Here is a 24928-nt window from a genome sequence, read left to right on the forward strand (position 1 = left end):
TCTGTCTCACTTAATCCTTTCCACTCCAATCTCCAATACTTTGTACACTTCTGTTTGTAGGAAAACATTTCCTAATTTTTCCAGTAATAGACTACTTCCCTGACAGCTGATGAGAAACAACAAAAAAAAGAAACTAGMTGTGACTGATCATGTTTTTAACTGATTGTAATACGAAGAATATTTTGAAAATAAAGAATACTTGCAATTAAATCCTAGGTTTCATGTGCAAAACAGAAAAAAAGAATCTATATTCAAAGGTTAATCTACAGTTGCACGTTGTCCCTCTGCAACTGCACTATTGCTAGGTATCCAAATGTCCCAAATATATGCATGCATATCCAATTAATTCATATGTTTATGAGTCTCCCTCTACGCATGTATTAATCTACAAAAGATAAAAAAAACCCTGATAAATGCATGAGTCTGTGCTAAAATGACACCCACTAATATGTATAATACGTAAAATGCTTACTCTGCAGCTGTATGTGTGTTAAGTCGGAAAAAATTTGTGTATGGATGCWAAGATTATATAAGACATCTGTTTCATTTTTTCAGCAACTACAGCAATTGCACAGTATGGTTAGAGGGCTACAAATTATTTTAGTATGCCTGTCCCACTCTCAGAAATTCCTAATTCTTGCTTTATAGTAAAATAGGGAATTCTGAAAAGGGATGCTATTTATAGTGCTTTGCACATGACAGTGGAAGGAAGAGGAGAAAAGATAGGTTGAASCGGAAGGGGAAAAACACCTGTCAATTATTCTGTTCTACCTGCAAGCAGACAAAACCAAAATTATTCTTTTTGATAGCTTTCCTATTCATAAATGGTAGTTTGATATTTTTTTTCCAAGTTATGTCCCTTCAATTTACTGAGACATTTTTCTCATGAAAGCTCAATTTTAAAATGGCTGACACATCCTAACAGGAWAAAGACAACTCAGCACACTGATGCTAGTCAAAATACTTGTTTTTACTAAAATTTCTTTTAGAGAGACAGAGGGGGACTAGAACTTGAGGGCAGACTGAAAGTCATCCAGCAACCTTCAGTTTACATTTGTCTGATGTTTTAGTTGAACCTGATGGCACTTCTTAGCATCAATAAATCTAACAGTTCTTGCTCGTCCCTAAAGAGCTATTTGGACGATCAAGACAGAAGCTAAGAAGCAGAGACTGAGAATGTACCTGTTCAATTTACAGACCAAATAAAAATGGTGTCGCAGTGGCAATAAAAGGAGCTCTTAAAAAAGAAGAGAGAATCCTGATCTTCTCTATCACAAAGTCCTCTTCATACCACTTAGTTCCTGCCATTTTCAAATGAATGTTCCTTTATCTTGCCCATAACAAYGACAAATCCTTTTGTAAAACAAAATGTTGGAGGAAGACTTAATATGCAAAATAAAGTTTCTACAAAGGTCAACATACCAGCTATTTTAGGTACAAGTATCTGAGTTGTTCACAGACAAGCGATTTTTAAGGTGTGGTCAAAAGATTCCTGTGAGCATTTCCTTACAAGTAGCACTTAATTTTTTTTTTTTTTTTTGTGTGAAAGACAGCTGCACATACCACTTACTTGTTCCTGTCAGCTGCTTGTAAACCATGTTTTTTAGAACACATTTTTCCTCCCCAGTTATTATATGCAACCAATTGTGCCAACATTTAGAATGATACACATTGAAGAAAAGGTCTGTGCAAGGAAGCCCTTTATCTACTTACAATCTCTCCCACCGAGATAATTATTACATCTTAGAGCTGGATTACTGCCRGAGGCAGAAAGTTGAGCAGGTATGGAAAGGACTAAGTTTCAACGGTAGAGTTGTTAAGGAATACTTCTACATCATGAAATAAGACAAAACATGAAGAGTAAGAGTTAGATTTAATGATCAGTGCAAATTATTACTGAACTGAGCTCTTACAGTTCTTTACTCAGATTTAAGGAAAACAGGTTTAGGTAATGGGTAGTATATTTAAACAAAAATATATGCATTGCACAAGGATAAAAGCAATACTGAAATTGCAGATTTCCATCCCATGTAAGAAATTAAAATGATGCACTAGTGAAAAAGTGTAAATGGAAATATTTTAGTAGTCAAAATAAATATTTAATAAAAACCACACACCCGAAACAAGGTATCAAAACAACAGAACTTAGTATTTGAAAGGATACTACCTACATTGCCTTGTGTTAAACACGACTAAATTCAGTGGCTTAATTATTATCGCATTGTCTTGAGCAAACATTGCTTATATTAGTGTTGCAAAAAGTCATGAGAATAGAAATACTGTTTCAATGATAGAAATAGTAAAACCAGATTGTTATAAACAAGGAAGAATTTACTACACCAAGGAATCAATCCACAGCCATTGATACAAAGTCAACAAGGACTACTGCATAGCATACTGGTTATTGTACCAAAGTGCATTTATCAGCATCCAATGAACTGGGGAAGAAGTGACAAAACCAGCCTTTTTAATATAATTTTAAAAAACAATCAGATGATTGRCATATGCAGAAACCCCACACATTTCCTTTAAAATAAAAAGCAGAGTCTAAAGATCTTAAGAGCACCATAAGATTTCTTACCAGGTGAAAGAGTACAAACCATTAGCATTGTAAGTAAAGAACATCTAAAAGTTATTATATGGTTCCATATTTAGAATGCAACTGAAAATTTTAGTGTGTTGTTGCATCCTCCTATACTACATCCAGTGGTATTTTGATGACTTTGTTAAGTTCTGGAAACAAATAATGCAAAGAAAAACTGCTTTTCTTGTACGACAGAGATCTRGAAAAAAATCAGCTGATTGTAAACCAAAATGTAGATAATGACACTACAAACAGATTTGTTAAAGGAAAGAAGCAGTGTCTGGCTTATCCCAGTAATTTGCCATTCAGCTCTTCCACCGAGTCTTTGAAAGCTGCATTACTTAAAATCCCTGACTATCAACAATTTTTATGAGTGCTATTTTCTCACTATTAAGGATTCTGCATTGAAGATTTTTCTCAACCCTTTATCCTTCAATTCCCGCCCATCCCTCCATCATATTTAAAAGTTGTGGTTTTCTCACATAGAGCATTGTAATGCATTTTACTGCTTGATAAGTGATATGCACTCAACATTATTTCTATTTTCAAAGCACTGAGAACACTTTCCAGTTGGCTCACAAGTTAAACAATAATTAAAAACAGTATTTTCCCATTATTTTTTGTGACATGGTAAAGTCTATTCACCATTTAATATACGTTCAATTTCTTCTAGTCTTTTCAAAGCAGCAACTCTCTTTTTCTCAATGTCTTTGATTTCTTTTGTAGATTTTTTTGGAGTCTCTTTGTCCACACTGCTTTTCTCTGTTGGTTTCTTATTTTTTGAGTGCTCTTTATTGTTACCAGCTATTGATTGGGTGGTTGTCTTCTCATTTTTTGCTTCTTTCAARTTCTGAAATGAATTTTTTTTTACTTCTGCAGCTGCAGTCCCATCTGATGGAAGTGATGACTGCTCCACAGCACTGAGTGATGCAATTTTACTTCTAACTATGTTTAGATGACGCTGAATATACTCTTCATGAGGTGCCAGTGCCAGTGTTTCAACCAGACATTTTTCTGCCTTTATTAAATCTTTTTCTTCAAAATAAACCACACAAAGATTATGTTTTCCTTGGACATTGTTGGGATCCAGTTCCAAAATCTTTTCAAAACACATTTTTGCTCCAACAATATCCTTCTTTTGGTTCATAAGGATATCTCCTTTCAAAATCAGACCTTTGGTATGATCAGGGTAGTATCTCAGTAGACCTTCTAAGACAGGCAATGCCATCAATTCTTTTCCTGTCTGAGAATAAAGCAGGGCCAAATTGAACAAAGCACTTCGGAAGTTTGGCTGTAAACTTATGGCTTTCTTCATCCATGCCTCTGCTTCCATGTCTTTTTTGTCATCCATTGCTAGCATACCCAAATTGAAGTATCCATTTGCATCCTGTGGTTCTTCTTTCACATAATGCAGCAGTCTTTGTTTAGCTTCAGGTCTAAGCCGAGCATCACCTACATGACAGAAAATGCATTTAATTCTCAAGATTTTTTCTGAAGCATTTATTCTGAGGGATTTTTAGACTGTAAAATGCTAATCTACACAAATTAAAATGTAACAGTAAAAGGGTTTAAAATGCTACTTTTTATCATAGCTGTGTAAGAGCAAAAGTAAATGAAAGTAATTTCATCATTACTTTAATTAGCTGTTGAATGACATTTAGGTTTGGTATAACAAACACAGAAAGTGTCTCTACAAGCCTAAGAGGAGTTATTTTCACGCACAGTTGAGCAAATAGAATGCAGAGCAGACATCAGTTCTGACAAACCCACTCTTACAGAGGCAAACTTTGAGTGGAAGATCTAATTTTATTAAAGACACATTGAAAAAGTTTAGACAGAGATCACATATGGTGAACTTCTAATGTAGCCAGGCTAAGAAAGCTTTTAACAGCAAAACATTAAAACTTGTAACCCCCATATTTTAATTTGCATGAAAGTTTAAAACAGATTTAGTAAAACAATCTTATCTCACCATACCAGGATTAGCTAGATGAGCTTGTAGTCTGTGCTATTGTAGTGAATAATCCAGTGAACATATTTTGGTAATGAATTCCAGACACAGAATTAATGAAGGATAGGGGAGCTGCTTTCATCTGCTCTCTTTCACCTCCTGAAACATTGCTGCACCTTYCAGTATGAATAACTAATTATTAAATAGTTAATGTGCTTGTTTGAAACTCTTTGTACTCCTTGTACAGACAAGGAACAAGGCATGTCTTGAACTACCTAACTTAAAATGTGAGAAGGCATGGAAAATTATCAAGTATCTTCAGCTTCAATCAACTATTTTATCTTTCATAGGGACAGTGTACCATTTCAACAAAAGGGAAACAAATCTTACCATTTCACTTGGCAAATACTCTTTGCAACAGCCTTAATTCACTAACGACTCACCCTCACCCACAGAGCCATACATAAGAAAAAAACAACTCATGAAAATCCAACTGAACTCATCCTAATTAGGAGCCTCACAGAAGAACATTCATAAACATTCATACTTCTAGACTAGAGCTAAATTTAAGCCCAGAGATGTAAATTAGATTTTTGAGTCAATAATTAAATCAATCACTATAAATGCAAACCAGGTATTACACAGTTTTCTAAATATTGTCTTTAAAGATTATATAGGCATAATTTTAAAGATGGCTGTGTAACACTATTCTTTATATGCATAAGAGATTATATAGCTATAATAAATAAACAGTTTATTTTCTGATAATGCTATGTACTTCTCTTTTCCAAAAGAGTTAAAAAAATTAAATAGTATGGATCCTATAAATGCAAATATGCAATATGTATATAAGGGACAATTAACATACCAGATTCCTGCATTAGCAGTGCTGAGTTGAATAGTGCCAGTTTATGCATTGGGTTCAGTTCTAGTGCTTGGTTGAAATTCTTCAGGGCTTCCGTTGGATCCTTCAATTCAATGTAAACAATKGCCAAGTTGTACCACAGGTCTGCATTGGTTCTGTCAAGTTCTAGAGCTCTAAGGTAAGCTTCCTTAGCTTTCAGAGGCTTGTTCATTTTTAGAAGTAATTCTCCCCTGTTAAAGAACCAGATTTAGCCTTCAGCTTTTATTGTGACCCATATGAAAAAAACAGATGGAATTTTTTTTAAATTTTGCCTTCCTACATACAGTAGATATCAGATAACAGTTTTTTAAAATTTTGTTGGTTTTAAGCACAAAATACAAGACCCTCTTCTACATACCATTCCCAAAGCTTTCAGATCTCAGAAATCTGCATGCAACAAATGCATAAGCAGGACAAGAATAAAATAAAAAGAAGTGATCAAGATTTCCTGATTTGGCTCTGTAATTACACTGTAACAGATCTAGTTCAGGCATATTTGAACCTCCGTAAGTCCCAGCGGGAATCACAGCAAACAAAATAGTGGACAGAATACCCATATCCACATTAGTCTTAACTAAAAGGCAATTAATGCCAACTAAATAGATAAGACTTGCATTTTCTGGATCATCTTAACAAAGAAGTATAAAGAAAGTTCCACAATTCAGATTAACCAAAAGCTTTTTAGTTCAAAACTAAACTAGAAGATTAGAAATGAGTTAGAAATTCATAAAGAAATATAATAGAAGTGTCTTTCTATACAATGTTTGTACAGAACCTGCATGGAAACACACCTTTGAAGCAAGAATTTAAAAAAACAAGACTTGCAATGAATAATTGATTATTTTCCCAAGTCTTCATCTTCTCCCTTGGAAATGAAACCATTTCACCAGCTAATTGAACTGTATGAACTAAATACTGTTCACAGCACTGCAAATACAAAGAAGTTTATTCAAGAATATGTATGTCTAAAATTAGAAAATATACCTGCTGATGTAAGCCTGCTTGAAATCTGGCCTCATGCTAATTGCTTGTCGATATAACTGATCCGCTTCTTCAAGGCGAGATTCATTTGCTCGAATTAAGTTTGCGAGATTAATATAAACATTTAGATGGTTAGGAGCAACTCTTGCTGCATACTTTTTCCCTGGAATAATCTGTCAAAGAGAACATATGTACCAAACACAGATGAGAAAAAATATGAAAGATGGTCAGTATAGAATTCCTTTTCACTCTGCCACATTTCTTTTAGGGTACCACTGGACATTAGTATGCAGGCTCTTGATAATAACAAATAGTAGTAATTCCCAGAAAAATCATACCCAAAAACAAACAGAATATTTTTTTCCTAATTTCTAGGAAAACATAGATAATTTATACAATATTTAAGATATCAGTTAATTAAGCTCTATTATTACTTAACTGGGCACATGATAGCCATTGGAAACCAATTTGACCTTGCAAAACTTTCCCCGTTCAGACAAAAATATTTCCTAAAGTCTAAACTGACATTCTATCATTTTCATTGCTTTTTATAACCCTTCAGCCTAAGATAAGTGTACATAAGATTTGACAACCACTGATGTGCCAACAGATACAGCAAATGAAAAGCAGTCAGGAAGGGTAAAAATGCTATGACACTGCAACTGTTGCACTGTTTACACTTTATCCATTTAGAGGTTTCATACCATTTCACCATACAAACTTTTAAATGCCATGCTTCAATTCCAAGGGCTGCTCATTTTTGTTGCCAGTCTCATTTTAACCACCTTCATATATTCTCCAAAACACTATTCTCTTTTTCTCTAAAGAGCTTTTAGCAAGTAAAATTTCCTAGGTATAAATATAACTTAACAAATGGTACAGGTAACAAAACACATGTTTATAAAAGCATATTCTGGTAAAGATTTTTTTTGCTGCTGATGTGGCCACCTTCTCCAACCTCCAATGCTGTATTTAAGTCTTCTCTGGAGGGCTCAGAAAATCAGTCACAATCAGTGCATTAGTTGTATGTAAAATAAACTAAGTGTGACTAGAAACCATAGGTTTTGGCTGCTGCTCTCCTTTATATCTTCAATTTCAGAAAAAAAAACCCGAACACAACACAGTAATATAAAAAGTAAATTAAAACAGTTGTCTCAGAGTTCCAAGTTAGCATTTTTGTGACAGCCATGATTGTATACAGGCTATTTTTTTCATAGATAGCTTTTAAAAGAACAATGACAAAGCTGAAAGTATACAGCGACACACAAACATTAAAGACACAGCCACTGCCCTGCGGTGGCAGATAAAATGAAGTTACTAATTACCTGTGGCATCAAAGATTTAGCAATCATGTATGATTCTTCAGCTTCTTTAGTTTTGTTTAAGTTCTTGTAAGTTCTTCCTACATTCATGTGGGCACCAATATCATCTTAAAAAAGAAATAAAAGAAATTTAAAATATTCCCATTCAATGACTATCATGCAATTTAACACCACTACCTTCAGAGTAGTGTGAAGTACAGGTACTCTGAAGGAACATCCCCATCACCAAAAGAACAAAGCAATTCTATAATTTTTCATCTTAATTGTGAAGCTAATAATTTAACCATGAACTAAAGAGGGATTATAAAGTTCTTTGGGAAACTAAAAAGTTTGAGGTCCTATCACACTTCCATGTATCTATCTTTAAMTTCTTGCTATAATAGAGGCACATAAATGGAAGGTTATTTATTAACCTTCTAAAAGGCAAAAACAAAGATTGTCCAGTACTGCCTAGAACCTATTTTTCAACATTATATAAAATAGATTAAATATGTATTTTGATATTATCTTGATTATTTTACTTTCTTATACACTTCCTTAGTTTTAAATTAAAAAATGAAGTGATGTTTACACTCCATAAGAAATGACAGTTTACGTTGATTCACCAAGAATGTCATACAAGGAATTGTTTTAAAAGAATTTGTAGCTTTCTACAGATAGAAACCTTTTCTGGAGAATTTTTTTAGTTTATGTCCAAAAACCATGGATCAATTTACTTACTATATGACATTGTTTGGTGTTCAGTTGAAGCAAAACAGTCCATTGAGAAACTGTCAAGTAAGCTAAGTATACTGAAATACCAGGAATACAGACATGGCAACTAGTCAAAGCTTTACCTGGTTGCACTTGTGTGGCCTGTATGAAGAACTGCAGAGCTCTTTCAAAATTTTTTTCATTTTCTAACGCATGCCCTACATTGTTCCATAGTTTTGCATTGTTCTTATTTACCTAAAACAAAAAAAAAGATACCAAAGTATATGGCATTAAGTTGAAATAACATGACAATTGAGTTTCTGTTAATATCTTAAGACATAAAAATGTATAGCAAATGACAGATTGCATCAAGCTTCTATATGGAAAGAATAACAAAACACTACATACAGAATGATTACATTGACCTGGTGGAAAAACATTAATTTATTTTAGCTAATATTTTAAAATTCACTGTAACTGTTATGGGATAGTTTGCAAACTGTCTTATCATGCCATATGAACTTAGAAAAAATTATTCTATGCATTGAAGTTTTTGTGGATTTTTACACTAAAACGTATCCTGCTTTCATCCAGATATGAAAATAAATTCAACAGCTTAGACACAAGAAAAATCATCATCTACTTTCTGTGCATGAATTTCCATGTGTGCATCATGCTGCTTTTAAAGCATTCCCAAAAGCAACTAATTAGATGCCAATACTGTCAATATAGAAATTAAYGTGCCAAAACAAGCACAATTTTTGTCCATTTTTATCATGTTCCACTGCAGCTTCTTAAGCACAGCAAGAGAAACTTCCCATTATCCTTTCCCAACAGAATACAGTACCTTTAAAGCAGACATAAACAAAGTGTACTCCGACTCCCAATCCCAGTTTCTGTGCAGTGTTTTTAAGGCATGAGTGAACAGCACCGCAGCCAAACAAACCCAAGAAATTTTTCTTAGCACACTATTAAATAAAATAAACAGCACACCAACAATTACACCAAATTGTAAGCACACCAACAATTCTAATTTTTATTATAGTAAGTATCTCATATGCTAAAAGGCAAACAAAGAACCACATTTGTGACTAGCGCAATCCAGAGTTGGAAAGGAAATAATGTTTCATTTCAAATTAATTTTGTTTCTCACCTGATTTTATTGTTATGACGATGCAACTCCCTTAATAACAACAAACCCAATTCACATTAGTATAGAATGTATATAAAAATTATACTTCTCTTGAAACTAAGACTTAGATAAGTAATTCAAGACTATAAATATAAAAAATATGATGCCACATATTTCTAAACCAAGGAGCCTTCTCTTTCTCATTTTAGAGTGTTGATTTTCAATATTTTTGTAGCAAATGACACTGGCTGCCTAATTTTTCTCCCCAGACATCCTCTCCTGGTTCCTTGCTTTCTTTCACATCACTTCTATTTTTACTGACTTGTGGTGGGATTTGTGAGAATATTTTCTCCTCAGTCCCATAAGGTATCACTAATTTCTCATTATCCAGGTGCTGTCAGCTTCAGCAGCACCAGTTAATCTTAGTTTTACTGCAAATCCTCATGTCTAATAATAGCAGACAAAACAGACAGCAAATTGATGCCTTTCCATTTGCCTGAACTAGCATTAGGATGCCAATGGGCTAAGAAAGGTAAAGCATCCATGTCAGTGGGAGGTATGTCTAGATCAGTGTAGAAGATAACAGAAAACATTAAAGTGTGTGCAAAACATGCTTTTAGAGCAGAACTTTTAAGGAGAAATTGTTAACCAAAGAATTCTTTCAGTAACTAAGTACTGAATGGCTCTGATATCCATTCCTAGCATGGCATTTCTGAAAATTTAATCAGTAAAATATACTTTAATTTGCTGACACACATGCACTGCATGAACTTCAGTCAGTAAACAACTTTATACAGAGTATAAATCAAAACTTTAACTCATTTCTTTCATAGAAGATAACCATATTTATGGTTATGCAAGCTTTCCCATTAGGACTTTTATCAGTATGAATTTATTTACCTTTTATTTGATAATTTCTTCCATCCATGGGCTACTAAAATGCAGAATCCCATGCTAGGAACATACAACACTCGTTCTGCTACTACAAATCCAACAGGAAAAAACAGGTTTGATGCAGGAATGAATGGTAGCACCATTAGGCAGAGTGCCTAGAAAAGAAATACAAATAACTTCAGTAACCAAGACTAGGCTGTGACAAATTGCAGCCAAGAAACAAATTACAATTGACAAAAATAACCCCACAGATCTTCATTAAGATCTGTGAAAATAAAACCACAACTGAGCCTCACAGTATACAGAATATATTGATTAATTGGGGATATTAATGGCTTACTGGAATGTGGCAATAGGCTTTAGCTTACTGTATTGTTTCACTGTGCAGTACATAACAATTAATGTTTAATATAAAATATTGCATTCCCATTTCCTACAAAATTAGCTTCCAGGCACTTCAATATTACATGTGAGAACAATCAGCATCATATTGAAAGCTATATATGCAACACAGGTATAGATTAAAGGAAAACAACTTGAATTAACTAGGATTATGCTGTGTTAGGTGACATTGAGGCTTGCATGATGCAGTGAATGATTTCAGAAAAGCCTTCCTATAAAAGGCACTTGGAATAATAAAAACACATGTAAAAATACCAGCCTCAACCAAAAGCTAACTGATTTATAGCAATGTATTGTGACAAACCCATTAACCCTTTCCTTTTCTGAGCTGCACCGGGTAGAGAATAAACAGAAAAGCAGAGAAATAAACAGCCTTAAAATTCAAGAGCTGTCCTATAAAAAAGTGAATCACTCCCCACATAGCACTCTCCTGCTAACAGTGCACTGGGAAAAAACTTATGCCTCAGCTTATATAGGGAAGAAAATGAAACTACTCCTTTGTGAATTTGAAGTGCTGTTAAACTTATTTTCCTAGCATGTCACYTTGCACATTTATGATATCAATAAGCTATTTAAATTTCTTCTCTTCATACACAATTTCAAAATTTAGGACAAGAGATTTCATCAACAATACCAGATATCATTTTCATTGATTTTCTAGTGAAATATATTGCCATGCTCCAGTGACAAGACAAGAAAAACCATACGAGTCACAACTATTATGCTAGGTCTTTTAGAAGTGAATCAAAATGTCAGCTGCTTAGCAAAGAAGTACTTAAATCTTAGGTTATGCATAAATATTCCCACCCATCTGAAAGCTTTGTTGGCTGACTAACATACTAAAAAAATACATTATTTCTGAAGCAGTCTAAAATAAACACATGCAGGTTTGTTATACGCATAAGCTCCACCACTGAATTAATAAAAAGTATGGTATCAGGTTATCATTCACCTTGTAAAAATTGGCAATGGAATCAATAATTCATGACTTTTTTTTTCTAAAATATCAGCTCCTTTGATCCTTTCCATTTCTACCAAAATACTCTTTCCTGTTAATCCATCTCACTTTTAAAATCACATATAACAGTGAATAAGCAGGAACTGATCGTACAGCTTGACAAAATTCGTATTTCATTACAATATGAAAATGATTTACCAAAGAAAAACAAAAAAACCATCACAAAAAAAGGAATCTTATTCATAAATGCATAAAGRTATCTTTTCTACCTGTGAGAAAGAAAATCAAGTCTCTTGCTAAATACACATCACGACTACTGACATTTAAATAAGGTAGACAGCTTGCAGGATGAAAATGCATTCTGGTCCTTGAAACACATTTAAATTCTGAAAGCCCGTATTTGCCAGTTGAGCTCTGAATATCTGAGAAAGGCTGCAGTTTTGCAAATACATAACAAGAGACATATTTATTCTCATCTCTGAGAGAGTCACATACTTAATTGCAATTTASAAGTTTTGTTGTTAGATAATTTTCCTCTTTTCTTTTGTGTTCATTCTAGCCCTAAAGGARATGCACATAATATCTCTGGGTCACCGAAGATTACACATGTGACCATAAAACCTCAGCCACTTACTCTTAACAAAAGGACAAAACCAATGCATCATTCATACCATCAATACTGTCTTGGAGGAATCCCCAGGATATCGGAGACTGAAGACCATCAAAGAACCCAGAAAGCAAAAGAAGGTAAGGGTGGCAACATTTCTAACATCTAACAAAGACTCCACAAGAGGAATAGTTCCCATTGTCCAGTCACAGCATAATTCTGATGGATTGAGAAGAAGCCAAGCATTTACAGGGAGGAGGTAGTTGAAGGTCAGCTGTCTTGCTGGGGATGGACTAACAGCAGCTGGGTTATCAAACCTAAAGCAAAAGAAAGGAGAAAAATGAGCTTTTAATGAAAAAATATATGGTCTTGATTCACTTTGTGGCAAACTTTAGATTAAAAGCTAGAACTACCAATTACAGACACAATATCCTAATCATGCTGCATTTATCAGGTGTGGAACCATACACAATGACTCATTGCAGAGAGGCACAGAACCACCTCCATGTTTATGGAACTGTTTTGGGATATAATCAACATAAGTTTGAAGAAATAGAATGATTTACACCTGGAGTTGAGTTAAGTGGTCCTTGTTCATGCTTTTATTGGTTTTAATTTGTCTCATTTTTTCAGGGACAGTACTAGATTCTTGTATATTTACATTGCTCAAACTCAAGATATATTAGTTTTTCAGTGCTAATGTCATTCTTATACTTATGTTCACATAGTCTATCGAAAGACTACCATGTTTTCCACATAGTACATACRTAAAATGAAAAAAATATTCTGCATGTAGAAGAGGAAAAACTTAAGAGGTTTGGCTTATTCAGTGAAGGTTCAAATATAGAGACAATAAAAATACTTAAGCAAAAAGACATTTAAATTCTGAATTACTAAGATTAACTATCAACTGCAAATTTTTATGCTGCTGCATGCTGATGCCTGCTCAGATACCTCCATATTTTGAACATTTTAGTCAATAGTTACTGAAATATATCATTTAGCAATTTCACAAAAAAATGCAATAGTATACAGAGACTGACTACCAGTATCAAAATAAGCCAGTAACACTTAAGTTTAAGTATTTTTGGCCAYTTTATTCAGACGTAATTAAGTCACATTTATCAGCAACAAAAAATACAAGACACTTTGTTATTATTACCTTGTAAACACTGGAAGTTGAGACTGGATAACCTGGACTCTGACAACWACAAGCAGCAGTGTGCTGAACATTAGGACTATGAGCTTCAACAGTGTTTGGAGCATWGAGAAAGGAATACTGCCCTTTCCTCGAAGAATCTGTACAGCTGTGTCCAACAATGCTGGCAAGGTGTACTGCAAATCAAAAAATTATTTATAATCAGACAAGGTACTTATTACTCCCTTAGATAAATATGAGCTATCTAATATCTTTGTTCCTTGTTTTTCTCTAAATGTCTGCTCCCAATAGTTACTTAATTTAGCTTCATAGTGGTTTCAGGGCAAGTCCCCAAAATAAGTTAAAAATAATTCTAATAAACTACTCAAGTATTCTTGCTAACACTATCACAGTTGAACCTGTGCACCTGTAGTTCTCTGCTTTGTGCTGACAGATCAAAAGATTGTACCATTTTCAGAGACTTGAACAAATGAATCATAACCATGAAATAAACTGTCAAGAAGAAAAATCACTATTTTCAGAATTATTAGCCCCTCTGAAAACTTRCCCTACAAACAAAATTCTTTATGAATGATAGAAATACTATTTCCTTCCTGATTAGCCCCAGCTTTCTATTTTCTGCCTCTACTGCAGTAAATCATCACTCCTTGCCTCATGAACATCATGATCTTGCACCGTTTCCCATTACATAACCTAATTTCTTCCCTGTGTACCTCCTTCCATTTGTCTTCATGACTTGTGCTGGTGATGACGTATTGCTTCACGCATAATGATTGGCTAAACCACACAAAAACTGAAACGTTATTGGGGACTTGTCAAATTTTAAGTTCATGTGACATCTGTGCTTTTGGAAGAAGCCTCAGTTTGCATTTTATATTTCTTACTCAATTCACTTAGACAATCTTGTTAAACTTTTGTGAAATTGAAGATCAGATGAAAAGTTACTAAACAAAAGGAAGAATGGGCTGAAAACCAGTCACATACTGGTGATTTCCTTGAAAATCCAGTTTGAAAATTATATGTTTATTCACTAGACCTGCAAAGGCAATAGTTACAAGATGTCTATGTAATTTTGGTATTTAGGCCTTGAATATGCATCCCTAGGACAGAAAATCTTTTGGCTTTTAGTGCATTTTTTTGCAAAATATTCTTACAAGTAGTYAAGGAATAGTAAACTAGAAAATTTTCTTAGAACATACAATCATAGATTTTAAATTGCATTTGTTTTGATTATTAAAAAGCTAAAATTATTTAATTGCAGGAACATCTTGTTTGTTTAAGGAAATGTTACCATTAATTTAAAGGCTTATCCATGCTTAAAATGAAATCTATCAGATAATAGCATTCTTAGAACTATAAATTTCTTAAGAATTTTACTTATTCAAATAGGACTACTTCAAAACATCTGATTACTCAATAGAAAATTATGAAATGAATTTGTATATAGTATGTTCTCTATTTTTACTACATGGATTAAAAACAACTAATCCTCCACCTTTATGCACCTCACTTTAATCAACACCTGTTACACGTTAGCATTTGCAAACCTCAGTCAACTAAAACAGTAGGCTTCCATTAAGACCTGTCAAGTCTTTACTAAATGTATTTACTAACATCTTTGTATGGCATGTAAGGGACAACTTGGAAGTCATTTGATTCCCTCTCATCATAAACCATTTATGTCAAACATKAACTAACTCAAAAAAAACTGATAAATGAACTATTGAGTTAACATGAACTGAGAAATATCAGCTTTGAAATATGATGCTTCAAAGTATTTAATGTCTCACAACAGAAATCCACTTGATTTTTCAACAGCTTACCCCCTGAGCAATAAATACTTCATACACACAGCATATCCCCACCACTGTTATTCCTTGTTCTTTGCACAGTGTTGCAACAGCTACTAGAAACACAGTCACTGCAATTGGAGTCCACACTGAAAATAAAGAAGACATAATTGAAAATTTTGTATCTTACAAAAAACACATTTAATAAATCAAATTAACCTAAAAAGTGAAGACTTTGGCTCTTCATATTTGAATATGCCATGTTCTATAAACTTGTTTAGCATGTAATTTCTTATGAAAGATGACCAGTTTTACTCTACATAAAATAATACATATGAATCAATTTTAAAACTGCCTCCCGTAAACTGAAAGAATAATGGGTAAAAGACTAATTCATAATAAGGAAAACAAAATAACGCAGCATTTCCTAAATTACCAGATCACTTTTTCAAATGGAATACTTTACAGGGAGTCATGACTTTTCACTGCCTCAGTCTGACTGGCAAAGAGGCAAGCCTCCTTCATCAGCAGTCAAACTTTGCAGCTTACTACAGAGGACTGACCATCTAAAGCACCTCATCACCCTTCCATGCAAATCAAAATAATAAAAGTCAGTGCAGGAACCCCCTACAGTAGGTGCTATAAAACTAATTAAGAAGGGCCTAAGTCTTGGGKGGGAAAAAAAGCAATTTATAATGAAAAGCAGTATTTTGGGGCTGAAGGGGTACACACTTGCTTAATAACCAGCACACCTCTATTATGGTTTTAAGGGCATTTTTGTTGAAAATTACTCTATTTGTCAATCATTTACCTATGGTATTATCCGGCCCTTTAGACTTTGTGTATGACAAAAAAGCAGCTAGGAAAAAAATAGATGATAAAAGCTCTGCTCTGCCCACAACTCCAGTTACCTGAAAAGTAAAAGAAAAACCTTAATTATTATTAAATATTTACTCAGTATTTTATGGCAGTATTTGTGGAGTTATTATTAGCAATCTAAGTATGCTAGTCATATGTTACTAGATATTTACTATTATATAGAGCTAGCAGATCTTTAAGGAAGTATTCCATAGAGCATAGGAATTAGCAATCCCCAGGAGAAAAAAACTGGGCAAAGAAAGCAAGAGGTCAGCTTGGTGAGTGGAGAACTGGTTAAACAAAAGTGAAAGAAGCACAGGCAGTGGAAAAAAGAACAGGTAATCAGGAAAGAATATAGGGACAAAATTCCCTTGTGCAGAGATGGGGTGAGGCAAAACTGGAACTGAATGGGGCAAGGGACACAATAACAAGAAAGGCTTCTTTCTACAAGTACATTAATAGAAAAGGAAGGTCAACAGTGTACCTCCGTCAATAACAATGCTGAAAAACTGGTAACAATAGACAGCGAGAAGCCTGAGGTACTCAACATTTCTGCCTCAGCATTCAATGGCAACGTCTCTTCCCATATCTCTCAAGTGGATGGACAGGACTGGGACTGAGGGAGAAAAGTCTTCCTGCTGTGAGTAAAGGTAGGTTCATGAACACCCTAGGAACCTGAACATGTATAAGTSTGTGGGACCAGATACACCCCAGAGTCTTGAGGGAACTGATTTCCCCATTTTTAAAAAGTCTTGGCAGTCAGGTCAAATCCAGGTGACTGTAAAAAGGGAAATACTGTACCTATCTTTAAAAGTAGAAAGGAGGACCCTGGGAACTATCGACCTGTCACCCTCACCTCTGTGCCTGGACACAACATGGAACMGATACTCCTAGTAGCTATGCTAAGGCACATGGAGAACAGGGAGGTGGTTTGAGACAGCCAGCATGAATTCATCAARGGCAAACCCTGCCTATCCAACCTAGTGATGTTGTTTGATGGAGTGACTCCACCAGCGTGGACAAGGGGAGGGCTACAGATGTMATGAATTTAGTCTTCTGTAAAGTCTTTGACATGGTCCCCCACAGCATGGAGAGAGACAGATGGGTGGACTGTTAGATGGTTGCATACAGAGTGTAGCGATCAGGGACAGATGGTGTCCCTCAGGAGTTCATACTGCAACCAGTATCATTTAATATCATCATTAATGACACAGACAAAGGCATGGAGTGCACCCTCAGCAAGTTTGCAGATGGCACTGAGCTGAGTGATGGTACAGACACATATGAGAGATAGGATGCTATCCAAGGGACCTGGACAAGTTCGAAAAGTGACTCCATGACAATGCAATGCCGTTTAACAAGACCAGGTGCAAGATGTTGCACCGGGATCAGGGCAACCCCTGTCATCAATTCAGGCTGGGCAATGAAGAAATGGAGAGCAGCCCTGCCAAGAGGGACTCGGGGGGGCTGGTGGAGAAGRGGTCTGGCACATGACCCAGAAATGTGTACTCACATCCCAGAAACCAAATAAATCCTGGGTTGCATCCAAAGCAGCATAGGTAGCAGGGCCAGGGAGGGGATTCTGCCCCTCTGCTCTGCTCCAGTGAGACCCCACCCACAGTGCTGCATCCAGATCTGGGGTCCCAGCACATGAAGGAATCAACCTATTGGAGCAAGTCCAGAGGAGGCCACCAAGATAATCAGAGAGATGGAATGAATACCTCTGCTATGAGGAAAGGCTAAAAGAATTGGGATTGTTCAGGCTGGAGTAGAAGGCAGCTTCAGGGTGACCTAATTCTGACCTTCCACTACCTGAAAAGAGCCTAGAAGCAGACGGGAGAGAGACTATTTACAAGGGCATGTAGTGACAGGACAAGGGGAAATGRCTTCAAGCTGAGAGTAGGTTTAGAGCAGATATTAGGAAAAAAATCATTACTATGAGAGAGTGATGAGGTATCAGAACAGGTTACCCAGAGAAGTTGYGGAACTCTGGAAGTGCTGAAGGCCAGGATGGATGGGACGTTGAGAAACCTGGTCTAGTGGAAGGTGTCCCTGCCCATGGCAGGGAGGTGGGAACTAYGTTATCTTTAAGGTCTCTTTCAACCCAAACCCATTCTATGATTCTGTTCTAGTGACTATTCTAGTACTAGAGTAGAGCACGACTGAAAATGTTGTACTGTCTCTTAACTTCAGTCGCAAACAGCATTTGAGGCAGAATCTGGCCAAAGTAACAATTGTTGTCTTCATAATACTTAGAAGATATTAGCTTTCAACAATCTGAGTTTTAACAAGACTCACAAAGAATGTTGCGCATACGTATCCTTTAGATACCRGCATACAGAAGCTATGATTGTTATTTTGTTCATACCTTTTCTGACTGGTTGAACAGACCTGAATCTGAAAGGAGCATTCCCTTGACTGRTGCTATGGCAGCTCTTAGGTGAGCAGTCAACAGTTAAAATAAATTGATTGGAAGCTCAGTGCTATACAGTAAAGAATGACTCAGGCTCTACTACAGGTGAGGCAGTTTCCYGAATGACAATTTGGTTGGCCACGTGAAAATTGCCTCCTTGATGATGAGACAGGGAGGAATGGATTTCAAGAAATTCAGAGAAGTGCTAAAATGCATAGGGCAGAAGGTTGTTTCAGAATCCTCAATGAAATACAGATTATTTCCATTTCAAGAACTGTTTTAAAAAAATGCTAAGGCGAAACTAAGAACCAGACATGGAAGACACGTCATTATGTTAATGGTTACTGCAGTAGGCACTGTGTTGACTACAGTACCTTCCACGACTACCGATCTTCCTCACTTGTCCTCTTCTGCAATGCCTCTGGATTGCTTCCAAATTTTTGCAAGTAACATGGCTGAAAAATGGCATGCTATCCTGAGGTAGAMGGTCCTATTTAGCTAAGAAAATCCCATAGCTCATGATTTAACTATAATGATGTTGAAAACTGACTTTCTACCAGCTGGATCCAGCTAGAAAATTTTATTRCTAGGTACATTCTTGGTCAAGCACGATTGATCCAGCACAGCATAAAATGAAAAAGTAACTCAGTATCCAAGGTCACAATGTAAAGAAAAGCATTCAAATCTGAATCTGAAATCATATTCTAGTACTTCTGTTGGGACTACTGTATGTTTACCAAAGGACTCACTAAATCACGCGCAGACAAAGAACGTTTCACAAATGGGAAGACACCAAAGTTTGTGTTAATGTTTTGAAGAGTATGYAAGTGTTTGTTTCCAAAATAACTTCAGGCATTTCAAGGATTCCTAGTCTGGATTGCAAAATTGTCTAGCTTTAAGACATTAAAGAGAACTTTATCTGCAGATCAGCTGAAAGAGAAAGTTAATAAAGCATGTTGCCTCCACAGTTGACTGCCAACAAAAGAGAATTTCTATTTCTGGATACAAACGTGACCTGTGAGAGAAAATTCCAGCATTCACAAGGTTAGTTGACATCCTGTAGTTATAAAGGTAGTTTACATACTTCTTGCCAGAACAGTAGAAAAGTAGCTAAGGAGACTGAACTGGAATTGCAAGGACAAGGACAAATGAAACTATGTTGCTATTATTCAACCCATTTCCTAAAAACTTCTTCCTCAGAAAAACAGGTATTACCACTGCACGAGAACGGCTTCCCTCTAAACTCAAGCAGAAAATTATCTTCTATTTATCTTGAAAATTATCCTCTATTGATCTTGCTCTGATAACTTTTCCAAGAAAAATCTGTATCCTAAGATAGTTAAAGGGCTAAAATATTTATGTATTGCATCTGCTGTTTCAACTCTTGTGCAGGTGTCTAAACAGGAGATTAATTTGAAAGAATCAAAACCAGATACCTTTCAGTTATAAAAGATATAAAAATTCCCAGTCCTAACACACATCTTATTATTACCTCCCCTTTTCTGTTGTAATGAAACTACCGGTTTTTAGAAACTGGAAAAGGAGGGGCTGGAGGAAAAAGAGCCCTTATCTGATTCTTCACTGAGTACCTCAGTACAACAGCAGGGGGATTCGACTGGAATTTGCAGTTTCCCAGCGTTTCCAGGCCAGCACCAAGTTGTATCGATCCTTGTGTTACAGTGCCCTCATGTGGCCGATACCAGGGCTGACACTCCCTTTGCCAGATCTCTTCGGAACTACGCAATTTGCCTTACACAATTAGCCTTTGTTACACAATGCGCTGTAGGACTCCAACACTACTTTTTACTAACTCTGATGCACGGTACTAAAAGCAACTGTGTTTCTTGCTGTTTAAGGCAGAATCTGTAAGTTCGAGCATGATAAAGAATCAGTAAAATTTAGAATGAAAGTGATAAAATTACACAGGCTCATCTAACCTGTGAGCCACCACTGAAAGTCACTAGCAACTTGCTAATGCTCCTACAAAGACAGTATAACGTTCACTATAAAGATGCAAAGCTAAATTTGGCAGTTTAAAGCATATCTTTTCAAAGAACAGAAAACCAAATGAGATAAAAAATATATTTTTTTAACCCATACTTAATTCAAATTTTTATGAGGGTTGGTGCTTTTGAGTAAGCAGAAATTTTTAGGTGCTTAACTTCTGCATTTTTAAACATTCCATTAAATTCTAGCAAGGACATAGTAGCTTAAATAGCAGCCAACCTTATGAACTCAAAATACATGGATGTAGGCTTCTTAATCAGTGCTTAAAGGGATTTGTACTATAAGTGAATAAGAGAGAGATGAAAACTCTTTACCCAACAAACCAGGACCAAAAAAATTACACCATAAAGYAAAAACAAATTCCTCTCATTTCATTAAAATAAACAGATTCTACTCCCTCCCTCCTGCCACCAAAAAAACCCTTCACCACAATAGTCATACCTCCTCCAAAGCAGCAAAAGATTGAAACACTTTCAGTTTTCTGAAAATAAGCTAATACCTTTAAGAAAAAAGAGATTGAGAAAGGGCTTTGCAATACCTGTGTATTGAAATCCAGGAAAACCAATTGAAGGGGTGCAGAAGTAACTGCAGAAAATGCCACAAATCTGTTTTATCAGCATTTCTGGTAGAAACAAGTCTAATGAATGGCAATCACAACATTGATCATTCATTTTCTCCACAACATTGCAAGCCTCGTTGCCCATTAAAAACTACATAATCAGAAAACTTGTACAAATAAAGCTTTTTTTGTAAATAGCAGTGAAGAATTCCTTCCAAATCAAAGAAAAGGTAAATGTGATAGGAGAGAAATGTATTTCTTCTTCCTTATATGCTATGTTAAAAAAATGGAAGGTTCAAACAGAATGGGCCTAAGGCTGGCTATAGCACAGCGACAACAATCCYAGAGAAAGTCCCACTGAGACAGACACTCACATAAAAAGAGGTAGATAGAATAGACAAGGTAATTAGCCACAAGGGATTCTGAGAATGAATTAAGAGGCATTCATGGTATTTGCAAAATAGGATACTGGATGAATCATCACAGAACACAAATATCTGCATAAGCTGAAGTCATAAAAGCCAAGATGCATAGGAGAGGCCATAGTTATTTAAAAACTAAATGAATGTTTCTTTAATTATTTTCTAGTAGATGCATGTAATATAAAACAACTCTGAGCATGAAAATTTGTCACTTCCACCATTCACTGCAAGGAGAAGAGTAAGTATGAGTATAATCACACTTTCTGGAGTTGTACATATACAACCAGATATAAACACCATGAAATTTAAGTTTAACACAGCTAGAACAAATTAAACACATCACAGCCATACCTACCGCTTCAGTATGTATTGGGTGCACTGCAAAGAGCAAGGATGCAACTATGCTGCTCCTGTTGTCCAGGAACAGCTTACAGACCTTGAGGAAGATGACGCAAACCACCACATGAAAGACCAGATTTAGAAAGTGGTAAGAAACTGCATTTAACTCGCTGAACAGGTAGTTTAAGCGAAATGTTAGAACTGTGAGCGGACGGTAAGATTTATGACTCCTCTCCTGAAAGAAAAATAAATCAATCAGTCACCACTACTTTACAAAGTGACTTGCAGTCCAAAACACATTTCTAAACACCTATGCATACATGAGTCYCCCTCTGCTGTCAGGCATCTACCTTCAAAATAAAGATATGAAAATCAGTAGCAAAAAAACCCCTTTTTTTCCACTAGACAAGGTTAAGGATTTTTTTTTCGCAAAAACATGTTGGGAAACACTACTTGAAACTTCAGTGGGRGAGTTTAGGAACCTACTTAACCCTCAATGACTACAGAACTGAATGGCATCTGTAAGCTTTGGTTACAGGGTTATATAGAAATTATGTATCAGAGTCTATTTGTAGAGCTATCAAAACAGTATTGCACAAGGAACTAAGCCTATATGTAACGAACATAAAAAAAAGATTATAAAGTAGAATGCCTTGATAGGCATAAAATGTATGAATGGGAGAGAATWTTTATTCTTGCTCAGCAATAACACCATGTGTGACTTTTAAAACTGTATCTAAATCCTTTAGTTACTGCCACTTAACAATGTTTATCAATAACTTCAACAGCAATGCAACTTTTCAGATAAGACATAACTACACTATACAGGCTACAAACAAGAAACTCCGAATTCATATATACATATATACATATATATATATATATATATATATATATATATATATATATATACATACTTAAATAAATTTAAAGGATTCAATATTCTAATTCCAAATTTTGTTGGTAAAGTGTTGTCTTTCCTTCCAGACCGCATTCCAAAATAAATGTCCTTGTATGTTAATATCTAACTTTTGCAGGAGAAAAGAAATTGGTCACAGTTGTTCAATTTGGGACTACATAGCAAATAGCATATTGCAGCTGTGTGCCGTCTGTACAACTTCATTTTCTCACCAGTTCTTTTACTGGACAAAGGCAAAGAATATAACCTAAATGTGTTCCTGATATTATAGTACAAAATACAAACACCACCAAATTCCATCAAATCCAAGCTATTCTGTTAAAACCACACTAGGGAAAAGAAGTTTAAAAACACTCTGCAAGGCTTTTTTTTTTGATTTCCTAAACATTTCAAAGTGTTTGACGAACCATTTAACCATTTACCTCTGACATTGGAGTGCCCCAGAAGTCATTCTGAAACAGATTTTTTAGTGGAGTAGAAGGATGCAAATCTTTATTGTCCAAAATTGCTGAAACATCATCAAAAACAAAKCCACAAAAGAGACTGTTCCAGTAGCAGGCTGCCACCACACCAACTATTAGTGCTGCTTCCTTCAGKGTAACGTCAGCCATCTTCTCTAGTTTTCATGGACAGAAGCTGAAATATATGTAAAGTAACTTGAGTAGCTTTACTTACTAAACATTAAACTTGCATCAAATAATTCAGAAGTTAATGACACTCCATACTTAAAAATCAGCATGATAGAAAAGTCTAGTCAAGTCTCATGCATGTAACACAGTTTAGTGTTTAAAATAAATACTGTCATTGAAAAGTCTCACCCTTAAAAAGCCTTCCACGAGATGGATACACTGCTACTTATCAAGTTTTACTATAGGGGAAAAAAAAAGCACTGATAATAAATTGTGATGTAGTTTTTGGCAGATGGCTATGCAGTTCAACTGAGTGCTGCAAACTGAAAAAATATGAGAAATAAGTTCCCTAAGTAATTTACACAAAATTCTAAGTTATCAAAGAGGGAGATTGTATATTAATTATTTATAGGCTTTAAAGTTAAAGGTGTTTCTCAAAATATTTCAAAAGCAATTAAAACAAAAATAAACTTCAAACATTCTGATGAACAAACAGGGAACTTGAAGAACTTCATAAATATGGGTGTTCAAAAACAGGTACAGGACAACAATAATAATTATAGTAATAATAATAATAGTAAGAAGTTAAACTTACCATTGACAGTCACATTAGGTTCATTTGCATTCTTTGTAGAAGTTCATGAAAAGGTCATTTTTTTCCTTAACTCAGCCAATTACTCTGATGTCACTGACTGTTCATGAGCATACTGTGTAAAAAAAATAGCCTGCAAAAAAGACAAAATGAATTTATCTTATACTATTTTCTCTTCTCTTGCATAAGCTTCCAAAGCCCTAAAAATTATTAATCAGCTGTTCATGACTATTTACAGAATATTATATGGGTGAACTGATMACAAGGCGAAATTGTGTATTGGGTTGTTTGAAAATACTGTTCTGCCTTGGAAGAATAAGAAGGTAACTACCTTCTCAGTTGAAGGTAACTACCTTCTTAAATGAAGGTCAAAGACATTCACTTTGCACTGGTTGACACAGCACCCAACCAACTGTTGGGACCAAAGATCCTGAAAAGCTATAGACAGTTGAACACCGACTTCATGAGAAAAAAGGACGACTGAACAMAAAGTATAGAGAAGTAACATCTGTAAGGACATAGAACAGCCAGATAGCGTGGATCTATGAATATGCAAAGACTGCAGCCTTATGTTTATCACAGTTCAGACATCAAAACTGATGAGCTATTTGAAAGCTACWGTCTGCTTTATTGTCCTAAACTTGGAAATCCTGGTGGTTTTTTTTCTTTGGTCTGCTGGGCTTTTTTAAAATTGTGTTCAGATTTATCATAGTACATGCTGAGCTGGAAGGGACTCACAAGGATCACTGAGTCCAGCTTCTGGCCCTGCACAGAACAACCCCAAGAATCGCACTGTGTGCCTGAGAACGCTGT

At 35.4% G+C, this 24928-nt stretch overlaps 1 protein-coding gene across 2 annotated transcripts; it reads right to left on the bottom strand.

Annotated features, from left to right (window-relative positions):
• Positions 1-2049: 2049 nt before the first annotated feature.
• On the bottom strand, positions 2050-24248 carry TMTC3 (transmembrane O-mannosyltransferase targeting cadherins 3). 2 transcript variants are annotated; one of them, XM_057383344.1, is made up of 14 exons: positions 24119-24248; positions 23317-23530; positions 21992-22210; positions 16189-16288; positions 15411-15526; positions 13591-13763; positions 12493-12745; positions 10468-10616; positions 9283-9403; positions 8579-8690; positions 7746-7849; positions 6424-6593; positions 5404-5630; positions 2050-4036 (listed from the first exon to the last, which is right to left on the bottom strand). In XM_057383344.1, the coding sequence occupies exons 2-14, from the start codon at positions 23503-23505 to the stop codon at positions 3222-3224; spliced, it is 2748 nt and encodes a 915-aa protein (XP_057239327.1). In that variant the 5' UTR covers positions 23506-23530; positions 24119-24248; the 3' UTR covers positions 2050-3221. The 2 variants fall into 2 exon arrangements, with proteins under 2 accessions (XP_057239327.1, XP_057239328.1); XM_057383345.1 differs by lacking the exons at positions 21992-22210; positions 23317-23530; positions 24119-24248 and adding an exon at positions 16720-16860.
• Positions 24249-24928: the final 680 nt, after the last annotated feature.

Source organism: Malurus melanocephalus, unplaced genomic scaffold, assembly GCF_030028575.1.
Source record: "Malurus melanocephalus ecotype Western Australia unplaced genomic scaffold, MMel_1.1 scaffold_626, whole genome shotgun sequence".
Lineage (NCBI taxonomy): Eukaryota > Metazoa > Chordata > Aves > Passeriformes > Maluridae > Malurus > Malurus melanocephalus.